General features: G+C 49.3%; 1 protein-coding gene across 2 annotated transcripts; it reads left to right on the top strand.

The window, feature by feature from the left end:
* Positions 1-450: 450 nt before the first annotated feature.
* TIMM10 (translocase of inner mitochondrial membrane 10) lies at positions 451-7,626 on the top strand. Of its 2 annotated transcripts, XM_088017900.1 has the most exons (4): positions 451-550; positions 981-1,096; positions 2,816-3,042; positions 7,270-7,626. In XM_088017900.1, the coding sequence occupies exons 2-3, from the start codon at positions 1,026-1,028 to the stop codon at positions 3,015-3,017; spliced, it is 273 nt and encodes a 90-aa protein (XP_087874026.1). In that variant the 5' UTR covers positions 451-550; positions 981-1,025; the 3' UTR covers positions 3,018-3,042; positions 7,270-7,626. The 2 variants fall into 2 exon arrangements, with proteins under 2 accessions (XP_087874026.1, XP_027966868.1); XM_028111067.2 differs by lacking the exon at positions 7,270-7,626 and having other exon boundaries at positions 2,816-3,103.
* The last annotated feature ends 6,708 nt before the right edge of the window (positions 7,627-14,334 follow it).

The following is a 14,334-nucleotide window of genomic DNA, read 5'->3' on the forward strand; positions in this document are numbered from 1 at the left end:
TTCTGATTTAATTGGTATGAAGTGAGGTATGGGCATCGGGATATTTTAAAGCGTCCCAGGTGACCTTAATTTGCAGCACAAACAGAACTGCTCTTTAGGGGAGTCCTTCCTTCTCCGTGCCTGGGTTTGTGCTGGGGCGTCAACTCTCCGGGGCCGGGGGCGAGATTCACCACGCTGTGCCCTCTGGCCCCTTTCTACAAAACAGTTAAACTCCGATCTCTCCGCGATAACCCAAGGGACTTGACAGCCAGGCTGCAGGCGCTCTGCACTCCGCCCAGCCTCTATGGTATTTTGGCGTCCTCTCTAGCATTTGCAAGGCGCTTTCGCCTTCGGCCACGGCCGGCGGCTCCCTCTCTATGGTAGCCGATTTCCCAGCGCCGCCTCGTTGGTACTTCATTCCGGAAGCGAGTCCGATCAAAGAAGAGGCGGGACTTCCCTCCCGGAAGTGACCCATGTGCTTCCGCTTTATCTTACCTGGTCGCACGGTGAGTTTCTACTGTTTACCCGAAGTTGGGGACACCGCGGGGATTGTGACTGGCCGCAGGCCGTGGTAAGTGACTTCTCGCCTCATGGTGACCCTGATGATGGCGCCGCCATTTCAGAGGTGCAGCCCCTGAACCGGGACTTGTGCACCTTAGCTACGCGTGTTTTCGAATTCCCGGGGCCCTGGAGGTTCAGGCCCGCGGTTTAGTATTCCTTTCCGGTCTCTAGATCTTCTTCTGGGTAAGGGCGACCACGAGGGACTGGGGCGCCAGGGCTCGATTTCCAGCCGTTCCATTGACATGCTATGTGACCTTGGACTAGGCAGTGTTCCCTTTCTGGGCCTCCGTTTCCACATCTGTGAGATGGGGTGGTTGAGCTCACTGAGGTCAGTGACCCCTGCCAGCCCCATGCCCTGTGAATCCTCCGCATCCTCTACCCTCCCTGGGATGGGAAACGGAACGGGAGAGGTGGAAGCTGACGGTGATGTCTGCTCCCAGGACTAGGAAGCCAGAAGGAGATCTCTTCCACGGTGCAGGGCTGAGATGGATCCGCTCAGGGCCCAGCAGCTGGCTGCGGAGCTGGAGGTAGAGATGATGGCTGATATGTACAACAGGTAAGGGCGGACAGTGCGCTCCCTTGTCTTTGAAAATGATCCTAGGTCACCCTTTCTCAGGGTGCCTTTTGGAGGGTACCCACCCCCACCTACACTCCTCATGGTTGAGGGCTAACGCAGAGGCGGTATGGGGTCACTAGAACGAGTTGGACATCTGGATTGGGATGCAGTTATCGAGCCAGTAGCTGAGCAGGAAGAGAAGCACCAGTCCAAGCTCTGGTCGGGTTCCAGGAACAGTTGAGCGTTTGCCTTTGTGACAAACAGAACATAGCCTACTTAGTGGTTAACATTTCTTTCTTTCTTTCTTTCTTTCTTTCTTTCTTTCTTTCTTTCTTTCTTTCTTTTAATTTTATTTATTCATTTGACAGAGAGAGAGACAGTGAGAGAGGGAACACAAGCAGGGGGAGCGGGAGAGGGAGAAGCAGGCTTCCCGCTGAGCAGGGAGCCCGATGCGGGGCTCGAACCCAGGACCCGGGGATCGTGACCTGAGCCGAAGGCAGATGCTTAACGACTGAGTCACCCAGGTGCTCCTGTGGTTAACATTTCTTGAACTCTTACTCCATCTCAGGCACATGCTGAGCAGTTTACATGCCTTAATCCTTTTTAAGCTTCAAAATGATCCACTGGGTCAATTTTAGTTGTCCCATTCTAAGGTGAAGACATTGAGGCGTCTAGAGGTTAAATGACTTTCTCAGGGCTCACAGCTGGTCAGTAGCAATGTCAGGACCAGTACCTCAGTCCAGTTCCAAACTAGTGCCCACAACCATTTGGCAGATTTGGGAACAAATTGTAACTGCACCAATCACCACTAGTTTGACCTGGGGTAAGTTACTTGGCTGTTTGATTGGTGGTTTTCCCCTCTATAAAATGGAGGTAGGGGGCGCCTGGTTGGCTCAGTCTGTTGAGCATCTGACTCTTGATTTCAGTGCATGTTGTGATCTGAGGGTCACAGGATCAAGCCCCACATTGGGTTCTGTGCTCAGCAGGGAGCTTTCTTGAGATTCTCCCTCTGCTTCCCTGTTCACCCGCACAGTCATGCCCGCGCACATGCTTTCTCTCTCTCTCTCAAATAAATAATAAATCTTTTTAAAAATAAATAAAATGGAGATAATAATGGTACCTACCTTGTGGAGATACTATAGATGTTAAATGTAGAAACGTATGACAAGCTCTTAGTATCAAGCCCAGCACACAGTAAGTAGTCCACACATGTTTGCTGTTTTTATTGGCTTAAGCCCCCTGGTATTTTCTCTTGATGGTTTATCTTGGAGGCTATATATTAGAATACTTCCAAATATTTTTACATAATTTTAAAATGCAGGCTGCGAGATCAGACTCCGTGGGTTTATATCCCAGCTTTACATGATCCTGAGGCTCTCCATGCCTTAATTTCTTTATCTGTAAAATGGGGATAATGATTGTGCCTACCTCATAGGGTTATTGTAAGGACTGCATGACAAGCTGTGTCAAGCACTTAGCATGATGCCTGGAACATAGCCAGTACTCAACTAATTGTTCCTATTTAAATAAACATGGGCTCAGATCAGGTGAGCACTCTCAAGGACCTCCTAAGATGGTTGAAATGCAAACTGAGGGTTTACACTGCCTTCCTGGGAGATGAAGTCAGCATAGCAGGGCAGGAATGATGGAGAGTTCCTTGTATGCCTCAGGATGCTGCTGACCTGATCTTACCCTTCCTTCCCCGCCCCCCCACCCCAGAATGACCAGTGCCTGTCACCGGAAGTGCGTGCCTCCACACTACAAGGAAGCAGAACTGTCCAAGGGCGAATCTGTGTGCCTGGACCGCTGTGTCTCCAAGTACCTTGATATCCATGAGCGGATGGGCAAGAAGTTGACAGAGTTGTCTATGCAGGATGAAGAGCTGATGAAGAGGGTGCAGCAGAGCTCTGGGCCCGTGTGAGGCCCCAGACGGTATACACCCCAAGGTGCGCCCTGCCCCTTCCCACTTGTCTAATAAAAGTGCCCCCATTGGGTGTCATCTGTGAAGACTGCTGGGCCTTGGCTCCCTCGGGAGAGCCTCGAGGAGCCCAGAATATGGTAGAGTTACTTTCCTGGTTGAAGAAGGGGTATTTGTCACACTGCGATGTGACTGTGTATGTAAATGTATGTGTGTGTGTGTGTGTGTGTGTGTGTATATATATATATATTAAAACAGGTTTCTTGACACCTACTACATGTAAAGCAGTGTGGCTGGCACAGCCTCTACCAGCAGAGGGAGTCTCGTGGTGTTGAAAAGCACAGACTGGTGCGATGTTCTGGGTTGTATCCCAGGTCAGCCTCTTGCTGTATGACCTTGAACATGTCACTTCACTGCGTGCTTTAGCTTCCTCATCTGTAAAATGGGGATAATCATAGGGCCGTGGTGAGGTTTAAATGGTTTAATATGTGTCCAGCATTTAGAGTAATGACTGGGACGTAGGAAGTGCTCAATAGATACGAGCTGTATACATGACAACCTAAAATTTAAGTGGAGTCAGGCGGGCATTTTTCCAGATATAAAGGAACATTTAGAGGAACAAGTGAACAGGAGATGGGATTTGAGAGGGAAGTAGCCAACCCCTGGGTTCTAAGTGGCAATATCCAAACACGTGAGGGGACCAGGTTCATGTGTGATGTGAGTGATCCAGGGAGGGGACTGAGTGAAAACCGCTGTCATTCACGGTTTGCCTGAATCAGGGACGGCGTTCCTTACCCTTCATACAACATCCGGTCTAGCTCTTTCCACCATCTTTCTGTGCCGCCATAATGGTGCACATGAATGTCCTGGCAGATGTTCGCAAGAGCATTAACAATGCGGAAAAGGGAGACAAACGCCAAGTTCTTATTAGGCCGTGCTCCAGAGTCATCCGGTTTCTGTGATGGTGAAGCATGGTTACCTTGGCGAATCTGAAATCATTGATGATCACAGAGCCGGGAAACTTGTGGTCAACCTCACAGGCAGGTTAAATAAGTGTGGAGTAATCAGCCCCAGATTTGATGGACAGCTCAAAGATCTAGAAAAATGTCAATAATCTGCTCCCCTCCTGCCGTTTGGTTTCATTGTACTGACAGCCTCAGTTTGCATCATGGCCTGTGAAGAAACAAGACAAAAACACACAAGAGGGAAAATCCTGAGATTCTTTTTCTAGGGATGTAATGCATGCAGATAAAACACCTCAATGGGGGAAAATACCTGATCTAACCCACTCAGCTGGGCTCAGGGGCCCTATTAGGCAGTGGAGGCCCGGAGCGCTGGTTGCTTGTTGGAGGTCTCACGAGAGGAGTGGGGGCTGACTGCCGCTCTTGCCTTCTCCTTGAGGAGACCGCTGCCTTGAATTCCTGAGTGTCCTGGAGAGCTTTGCGGCTTCCAGAATGTGTGGCTCGCTCCCTCCAGGTGAGATTTTGGTTGACGTTAGTGCCACTGTGGCAGTGCCTTTGTAGTAGAGAAAGGTGGGTGTTGGGGATGGAACCTCACCAGGTCACTGGGCATGGAGTAAAGGAAGCACTAGCGGCAGCGAGTTTGGGGCTTAAAAGGGCAGGCCCAGGGGCTCCGGGGTGGCTCAGTCGTTTGAGCATCCGACTCTCGACTTTGCCTCAGGCATGATCTCACGCCTGTGAGGTCAAGCCCTGCCTTGGGCACTGTGCAGGGTGGGCATGGAGTCTGCTTAAGATTCTCCCTCTCCCTCTGTCCCTCCCTCTACCTCTCTCTCCCTCTGTTAAAAAACAAAAGAAAAAACAACAAACTGCCCAAGCCAGACCACCTGGGGTGGAATTTTCTAGCTGTGTGATCACGGGTGAGGCGTTTACCTGCCGAGTGCCTCAGTGACCCCATCCATAACATGGTAGTAGTGGTACCTGCCTCCTGGATTGAGTGGTGTGAAAATGAAACAGTTAATAACTGCAACACTTAGGAAAGTGCCTATCTCTGTCAGGTTAAGTGCTTGATAATGTTAGCTTGTTTGTTTGATTGTTACTGCTGAGTTTGGTGTGAGAAGACACGGGATAAACCCTGGGAAACTTTTTTTTTTTTTTAAGATTTTATTTATTTGACAGAGACACAGAGAGGGAACATAAGCAGGGGAGTGGGAAGGGGAGAAGCAGGCCTCCTACGAAGCAGGGAGCCCGATGCGGGGCTCGATCCCAGGACCCTGGGAACACGACCTGAACCGAAGGCAGACGCCCAACGACTGAGCCACCCAGGCGCCCAGACCCTGGGAAACTCTCAAAGCCAAGTGCTCTGACCCTAGCGGCAGGCAGAAAGTGAAGGCTCCTTTCTAGGTACTGAAGTGCAAGCTTGGGTCAACAGGTGGCGCTGTGTGCTCACAGGCTCAGCAGGGCCGCGGGCAGTTTCACAAAGGCCTATTTGCCCCTTGGGTGCCGGCGGCCTCTTGGTAGGGAGAGGGGAGTGATGAGAAAGATACTGTGCCTGACCTCGGGTTTAGCAAGGAACATCAAAAATTCTGATAGTGCCTAGCGGGAACATCTAGGAGGGGTGGTAGGAGCGGAGAGAAGAGGTTCCAGCTGGAGGGAATAGTACTTGCAAAGGCTTTGAAGTGGCAGAAGGTGTGGCGCGTTCAAGAAACAGCTTCAGTGTGCCTGGAGTGCCGAGTGTGAAGGGAGGTGGTGGTGAGAGATGAGACTTGGGGGCTGGGCAGGCAGAGCTCCAAAAGAGCCTTGAGAAGCTGTGTTAAGGAGTTTGGGATTTTCTCCTGCCCAGGGCAGCCGCAAACTGTTGGAGGATGTAAACCCTGGCAGTGAAAGAGACAGATGTGGGTTTCCGAGGCTCTCCCCGACTGCCAGTGGGTGGGTAGTGGAGGAGGGTGGTAGGGAACAGATTAAGGGGAGAGGTGCCCGGGAGCCAGTAAGAATAGCTCTTGGGTTGCGGTGGTGTGCTAAGAAGTGTATTAGTTCACTTAACGCTTATAACAACTCCCAAGCAGGTATGGTTTTTCTCACTTTACAGATGAAGAAGCTGAACTCTGAAAAGTTAGTTACTTGCTGAAGGTCACACAACAGACAAGGGACAGAGCCAGGATTCTAGTCTGTTCAGACAGCAGAGCCCACTTTTAACCACTCCTCTAGAATTGGGGGGGGCGTGGGGATGCTCCCTCAAGAGGTACATGTCAGCAATTTCATATTTCATTCGACAATATTTATTATCGGCTGCTACATGCAAAGAGCTACAGAAAGTATCCAAAGTGAATTTGCTTGGTCCCAGCCCTCGTGAATATTGTGGGGAGCGGGGAGGGGGTACAGGAGAGGTGGAACACACATACAAAGGGTGGTAGGATAGTTTAGGTTCTTTCTGCCATAGAGCGGAGTCCAACACTCCTAAGCCTTGTGTATTTTTGCTAGATTATCAGTACTTATTTATTTAAAAGATTTTATTTATCTGAGAGAGAAAGAGGGTACAAGCAGGGGGAGCTGGAGAGGGAGAAGCAGGCTCCTCACTGAGAAGAGAGCCCAATGTAGGGCTCAATCCCATGATCCTGGGATCATGACCTGAGTCAAAGACAGATGCTTTAACTCACTGGTACCCCAACTAGATTATCAGTTTTAAAATCAGGAAATGTTGGGGCACCTGGGTGGCTCAGTCGTTAAGTGTCTGCCTTCGGCTCGGGTCATGATCCCAGGGTCCTGGGATCGAGCCCTGCATCGGGCTCTCTTCTCAGCGGGAAGCCTGCTTCTTCCTCTCCCTCACATGTGTTCCCTCTCTTGCTGTGTCTCTCTCTGTCAAATAAATAAAATCTTTAAAAAAAAAAAAATAAAATCAGGAAATGGCTCTCAAAAATCTGGATTTGACTTCTTTTTTTTTTTAATTTTTTTTAAAGGTTATTTATTTATTTATTTATTTGACAGAGAGAGACACAGCGAGAGAGGGAACACAAGCAGGGGAAGTGGGAGAGGGAGAAGCAGACTTCCCGCAGAGCAGGGAGCCCGATGCGGGTCTCGATCCCAGGACCCTGGGATCATGACCTGAGCTGAAGGCAGACGCTTAATGACTGAGCCACCCAGGTGCCCCTGGATTTGACTTCTTTTGAAAGTTTAGAATATCTAAACTTTGGAGTTTAGATATTAGATGGTCAGCCTCCATTCCTGCTTGGCAGTAGCCAAGGATGAGCAGCAAAACTCCCACTGCTAATTTCTTCCCTCATCCTCTGCTTGACCTGTAGGCATTTGGTCTGTGCCTGCTCCGGGCTTTCAGGTGAGCCGGATGCTAGATGAGAACACACGTGGATGTCTGGGAATAGGCAGGCTCTCGATGGCGTGCAGGGGTCCTGCCCGAAGCCAGTCGTGCCTGGTACCGTCTGCTTCCCCTGAGTGTGCACTAGACCTACAGACTGGCTTCTAACACCTCAGCAGAGACGACAGGATGCCGTTTCTGGGGTTAAGGTACAAGAGATCGTGAGGGTCTTGTTCGTTCTCTTCTCTTGCTTCCCATGACGAAGCAAGCTTACATCTTGTGAGCTGCCCTGTGAATAGGCCTGTGTGGAAGGAACTGAGGGTAGCCTCCAGCCGGCGAGGAACTCAATCCTGCTGACAACCCCACAAGTGAGCTCAGAAGCAGACACTTCTCGGGGCGCCTGGGTGGCTCAGTCGTTAAGCATCTGCCTTCGGCTCAGGTCATGATCCCAGGATCCTGGGATCGAACCCTGCATTGGGCTCCCTGCTCGGCAGAGAGCCTGCTTCTCCCTCTCCCACTCCCCCTGCTTGTGTTCCCTCTCTCGCTGTGTCTTTCTCTGTCAAATAAATAAATAAAATCTTAAGAAAAAAAAACAAAAACACATGCTTCTCCAGACGATTGCAGCCCCGGCTGACACTTCACAGCTCTGCGAGCCACCTCTGAGGCAGAGGACCCCTCTGAGGCAGAGGACCCCTCTGAGCTGCATCCTGACTGCTGACCTAGAGAAACCAAGATAATGAATGTTGTTTGAAGCCATTACACTTTGCGATAATTTGTTATATAGCCATTGCTAACCAACACATGTACAGTTCTCACAACTATTACAATTGAGACTATGGTCTTTCTGCACCTAGAACCGGCACGGGCCAGGCACCGTTCTGGGCATTTGGGACATATCACTGAACAAAACAGAGAAAGATCCCTGCCCTCTTGGAACCTGTATGCTAGTGGGGACAGTTTTGCATAGTAGAAGTCTGGGCTGCCAGTGCTGTTTTGAAGGAGAGACCATCTTCAGCTCCTGGGGGAAGGTTCTTAACTTCTTTCAGGTCTTACGCCCCCATGAAACTCCAACAAAAGCCAGGGATGGTTCTTTAGAAAATGTACATGCACATAGAATTTTGCATACAATTTTAGGGATCATCATAAAAATATCTGTGGGCTGACCTGAAGGGGGTGTTGTGATGAGCATTGTTTTAAGTTCTGGAGCAAAGAGAAACGATAAAAAAAATTGAATGTGGAGACATACTAAAACCAGTTGCTTTTGTAATTGTGTTAAGTGCTACAGGAAGTAGCACCACAGGAGATGTTCGGGAGCTCTGGGGCTATATAGAGGAATGTGCCTCCAAGTCTGGGCGCTCAGAGAAGGATGTCCCCCAGAACGTGGTAAGTGAGATTTGAAGGATGAGTGGAATTCGGCCGGCAGGGGCCAGGTAAGTGGTAGGTTCTATGTTAAGTGGTGGGAGGGTAGTGGTAAGAGAGGCGGGCATGGGTCCTTGCCCTCCCACGCGTGCAGTCAGTTGGACAAAACAGACACATTTTTTTTTTAAGATTTTATTTATTCATTTGAGAAAGTGAGTGAGCAAGCACAGTGGGGTGGGGAGGGGAGCAGCGGGAGGAGCAGACTTCCTGCTGAGCGGGAGCCCAACGTGGGGCTCCATCCCAGGACCCCAGGATCAGGTCCTGATCTGAAGGCAGATCAGATCAGATCAGATCACGGAGGCGCCCCCGGAACAGACACATCTTGTTGAATTTCATCAAAAGTTAGATCACATAGCAAGGGGATTTATTGCCGGAATCGGGCAAGGAGCTTTCACCCAGGAAGTGACCGTTAAGCCATAATCTGAAGGATTAGTTAGATAGGCTGGGGCAGGGGAATGTTCCAGGCCCAGGAGAAACTTGAGATGGGAGAACGTGGGGTGTTAATGGGCATGAAGAGGTCACCATGGTGAAAGCATAGAGAAGAGAGAGACCAGAAGGGAGGCTGGGGTTGCAGGTGGGGCCCAGACGGACTTGGGAGCATTGTTGGGGGTTTGTATATTTGCCCAAGGGTCATGGGAAGCTTGTAAGGAGAGCGGTCTGATCAAATCCATGTTTCCAGAAGATCATTCTGACTGGACCGTGGGGTCACGTGCACAGGTGGAATCAGAAAGGCTGGGTGGAGAGGAGCGCCTGGCTGGCTCACTTGGTGGGGCATGTGACTCTTGATCTGGGGGTGTGAGTTTGAGCCCCATGTTGGGTGTAGAGATGACTTAAAAGTAAAATCTTAAAAAGCCAGATTTAAAGGGCTGCGGGAGTGGAGGTGTAGCTGCTGATGACCTGGGCTTCGGGATGGCAGTGGATGAAGACGAGAGATCTTTAAAGATAGGGTCCAGGGCGCCTGGGTGGCTCAGATGGTTAAGCGTCTGCCTTCGGCTCAGGTCATGATCCCAGGGTCCTGGGATCGAGTCCCGCATCGGGCTCCCTGCTCCTTGGGAGCCTGCTTCTCCCTCTGCTTCTCTCTCTCTCTCTCTCCCTCTGTCTCTCATGAATAAATAAATAAAATCTTAAAAAAAAAAATAAAGATAGGGTCCACAGGCTGTCTAGTAGGTTGGATGTGGAAGGTGAGGCAGTGAGGTGAGCAAGTTGGGTAACTCCTGTTTTGTGGCTTATGTGACTAGGTGGCGGGTGGTACTTTCACTGACACAGGCAACAACGGAGCAGGAGCGGGTTAGGGAAGAGGAAGGTCATTTGTGGTCATTATTGGGCACTTATTATTTTAAAAGGATTTTTTTTAAGATTTTGTTTTTAAGTAATCTCTACACCCAACATGGGGCTCAAACTTACAACCCCAAGATCAAGAGTCCCGCACTCCACTGACTAAGCCAGCCAGGTGCCCCCACTTAATATTTTAGAAGATCTTTCCAGCTGCATCCTTACACCACAGTCCCTCGTTCTGTGTGCTTCATCCATTCTGGCCTTCATTCAGCACTGAATGTCTCCGGCATCCTCCTGCCGTAGGACCTCCGCACGCACTGTGTCCTCCTCTTGGGGGTTGCTGATAAATCCTGATTCAGACGTGGGAAACTATCTTCAGATCAGAGTACAAGCACACTGACCTCCAGTCTAGATTAAACCCCTTCCCCAGTGATAGGTTGACATAGCACCCTATGTCTCTCTTCTTTGGCACCTCCTTTAGATGCAATTACACCTTCTGTGTAATTATTCAGCTCTACCTCTGTCCCATTGGACTTTGCATTCTCTGAGGGTAAGGTCTGTATCCTACTCACTATCGAATCCTTAGTGCCCTACACATGCAAAGGTGTGTGTGTTATTAATTGAGATATAAGTTCACATATCATAAAATTAAATATTTTATTTTTTTAAAGATTTTATTTATTTGCTAGAGAGCACAAGCGGCGGGGGGGGGGGGGGCGGGCAGCAGGCAGAGGGAGAAGTAGGCTCCCCTGGGATCATGACCTGAGCCGAAGGCAGACGCTTAACCAACTGAGCCACCCAGGTGTCGCATACATATTTTATTTTTTTTAGGATTCCATTTATTTGAGAGACAGTGTGAGAGAGCATGAGAAGAGTGAGTGCACACAGGCAGGGGGGAGGGTCAGAGGGAGAAGCAGGCTCCCCATGGGGCAGGGAGCCCGATGTGGGACGTGATCCCAAGACCCTGGATCATGACCCGAGCCGAAGGCAGATGCTTAACCAACTGAGCCACCCAGGCACCCAAGAGGAAATTAAAATTAAATATTTTAAAGATTTATATTTATTTCTTAATGTAATCTCTACATGGAAACTGGGGCTCGAACTCACAACCCCAAGATCAAGAGTCGCATGCTCCAGCAACTGAGCCAGCCAGGCGCCCCTTTTCTTTTTTTTTTTAAAGATTAAAAAAAAATGTTTTTTTGAGTAATTTTAAAAGTAGATATTTTAGGGCGCCTGGGTGGCTCAGTCGGTTAAGCGACTGCCTTCGGCTCAGGTCATGATCCTGGAGTCCTGGGATCGAGTCCCATATCGGGCTCCCTGCTCAGCGGGGAGTCGGCTTCTCCCTCTGACCCTCTTCCCTCTCGTGCTCTCTATCTCTCATTCTCTCTCTCTCTCAAATAAGTAAATAAAATCTTTAAAAAAAAAAAAAGTAGATATTTTAAAGTGTAAAATTCAGTGGATTTTAGTATATTCACAAAGTTGTACAACCATCACCCCTGTCTAATTGCACAACATTTTCATTGCCCCAAGAAGAAACTTCACACCCATTAGCCACCACTTCCCATGTTTCCCTCCTCCAGTTCCTGGCAACCACGAATCCACTTCTGTCTCAGTGGATCTGCCTATTCTGGGCATTTCATATAAGTGCAGTCATACAGTATGCGGCCTTTTGTGTCTGGCTTCTTTCACTGAGCAATGTTTACAAGGTTCTTCCATGTGGGAGCAGCATGAATTGCTATGACCAAATATGATTACATTGGAGATTAGTACACACACATTGTGTTTATCCACCAGTTGATGGACAATTGGGTTGCTTGCACTATTTGGCTCTTCTGAATCACGCCGCTATGAACGCTTGTGTCCAAATTTCTGTGCCTACGGCTGTTCTCAGTTCTCTGGGGTATATTCCTAAAAGCGGAATTTGCTGGGTCATGTGGTAACTCTATGCTATCTATGTGAGGAACTGCCAGCCTGTTTTCCAAAGTGGCTGCACCATTTTATTTACATTCTTCATGCAAAAGTTTATAATAACTATTTATTAGAAGAAATAAGTTCTTACACAGTGAACTGGATACCATTATTTCCAGCACTTAACGGACTAGAAGAGTGAGGCTCAGGAGTGTGCATGCCTTGGGCAAAATCGCACAGCTCATCAGCTGCAGATTCAGGATCAGGACCCAGCCTGCGTGACTCCGGAGCGGATACTGCTGCTGGCCCGGCTGCGAAGCAGGCTGCAGCCAGCAGGAGAACCCATGTGATTGGGGGTGGTGTCAGGGAGACAGAGTCGAGAAAAGGGTTACCACTGGGGTAGGGAGGGGGGGCTGAGAAATCCTATCAAGTCTGATACAGAAATGTATCTTTGGTCTCTTCCCTTTTTTTTTTTTTTTCATCTGAACTATTACAGTGGCTTTAAGGTTTTTAAACTGTCATAAGTTCTCTCTCCTTTCCAATATATCCTCCATTCATTAAGCACACTCGACCACATCTATCACCACCCTTAAAAGGAAAAGAAAGGAAAGAGAAGAAAAGGAAAAAGAAAGTAAAGGAAAAGAAGAGAAAAGAAAAGAAAAATGAAACAAGAAAACACAATCAAAACACAACCCAGGAGCTCCTGTGGGCCATCTCACAACACTGGAAGTCCTTGGCCTTGCAGAGGTCCCCCAGCTTATTTTTTCAGCTTCATGTCCCACCACTCCCTTTGATTTATTCAACAAGTGTTCCCCGGGGCTCGTTACATGCCAGGTGCTGGGATAGGAGGCAGGCCTACACCTACCACGTGGCTGTGGGCCCCCAGGAGATTTATAGCTCACGGGGAGGAGGCAGACAGCTCAACCAACGAGTCAAGGTCACTGGGAGGCCTTCAGTGGAGGTGAGACTAGTGTTTTGGGGAATACATGCGCAGGGACCCAAGCCCAGCTTAGGGGACCAGACAGCTTCCAGGAAAAGGTAAAACGAGGTGAGTTGTGAAGGAGGGGTATATTAGAAATGAAGAGGGGAATCTGTCATGCCCACAAGAAGGAAGAGCAGGTGCAAAGGCAAGGAGGTATGAAACCAGCTGTCTTCACACTTCATTCCACAGGTGCTTGCTGAGGGCCTCTTAGGGGCCAGGGGCTGTTCTAGGTGCTGGGGATACAGAAGGGAACACAGCAGACCAGGCCCCGGCCCTCATGGAGCTGACCGTCCACGAGGGGAAAATGTGGAAACGTGTTGGGGATGAAGAAGGGCAAGCATTAAAGCCATGGGGGCCCATGAACCTCTAGATCCCAGGGGAGGGGACCCACAAAACCCTGAAATTTGAATGTGAAGATGTGTGTATGTGTGCTCATGTTCACACATGCATTTTCACAGGGAGTGGACTCACAACGTTGTATATTGTATTCTCAAAGGGATCCATGACTGTTTTGGGTTAGAACCCTTATTCTAGGGCACCTTGTGTTAAGCTAAGGAGTTTGACCTTCGTCTGAAACTTCTGGGAGCCGGTAATGAATTTTAAGAGGTGAAACCATCAGAGCCTGCCAGAGAGAACTCCTTGTGCCTTTTTCATTGCTGAGCCTTTGCTCTTGCTCTTCCTCCTGGCCTGGAGGCCCGGAAAGGACCATACTTAAAAGCCAGAAGATCTGACTTTGCATCCTGCCTCCACCCACCACGTTCCAGCCCCCAGCCACTAGCCTTCTCCTGTTGTGAAAAGCTGTGAGGTTGAGGTGAGCCCATGGTGTTTTGAGGATTTAATAGTTTTTGTTTGGCAAGTGCCCAGCATTTGGTAGCCACTCAGCAAATGTGAGTTCCTCTCTGGGCTTGGTGGCTTAACTGTTGAGGGATCCCCTCTTATCTGAGGTCTTCCTGGGCAGTTGCTCACTTTGCCACAGAGCTTTGTGGGTATCACCACTCACTCTTAACACGCTGTGTTAAGCTCACATCTGTATTGACTGGCCTTTGCCTCATCTCATGAACCTACACCTCCCCTCTGTTTTACCAAGAGCAATATGAGGCTCAGGGAGGAGTCAGGAAGTGTCTGGAAGCATCCTATCACCAGGTCTGTGGAAATAATAATACTAAAAATAGCCATAGCAGTAACAACAATGAACCCTTGCTGTGTTACTGAGCACCGTGCTCAGCATTTGCCCTGCAGCACCACAAGCCCCAGTTCCATCCTTCACCTCCCGCCTCCTTAATTAGGTACTGTTACCTGAATTTACAGAGAAGGAAACCGAGGCTCAGCGAGGTTAAGCAGCTTGCCCAGGGTAACCCAGGCCAGTCACTTCCAAAGTCCAGATGCAGACCTCCAGCTGACTAACCCGTGGAAACCCGTGTCATTCTGCTTCTCGGAAAACACTACTCCCAACTGCACAGTTCAAAACCC

Source organism: Eumetopias jubatus, unplaced genomic scaffold (assembly GCF_037043125.1).
Source record: "Eumetopias jubatus isolate StellerSeaLion01/CBP00866 unplaced genomic scaffold, mEumJub1_p1.0 scaffold_13, whole genome shotgun sequence".
NCBI classification, from domain to species: domain Eukaryota; kingdom Metazoa; phylum Chordata; class Mammalia; order Carnivora; family Otariidae; genus Eumetopias; species Eumetopias jubatus.

Excerpts from the sequence above, each read along its gene's own strand:
- TIMM10 (XM_088017900.1), top strand. The coding sequence starts at position 1,026 with ATGGATCCGCTCAGGGCCCAGCAGCTGGCTGCGGAGCTGGAGGTAGAG. Across the intron at positions 1,097-2,815 it reads ATGGCTGATATGTACAACAG|AATGACCAGTGCCTGTCACC; the intron begins GTAAGGGCGGAC and ends CCCCCACCCCAG.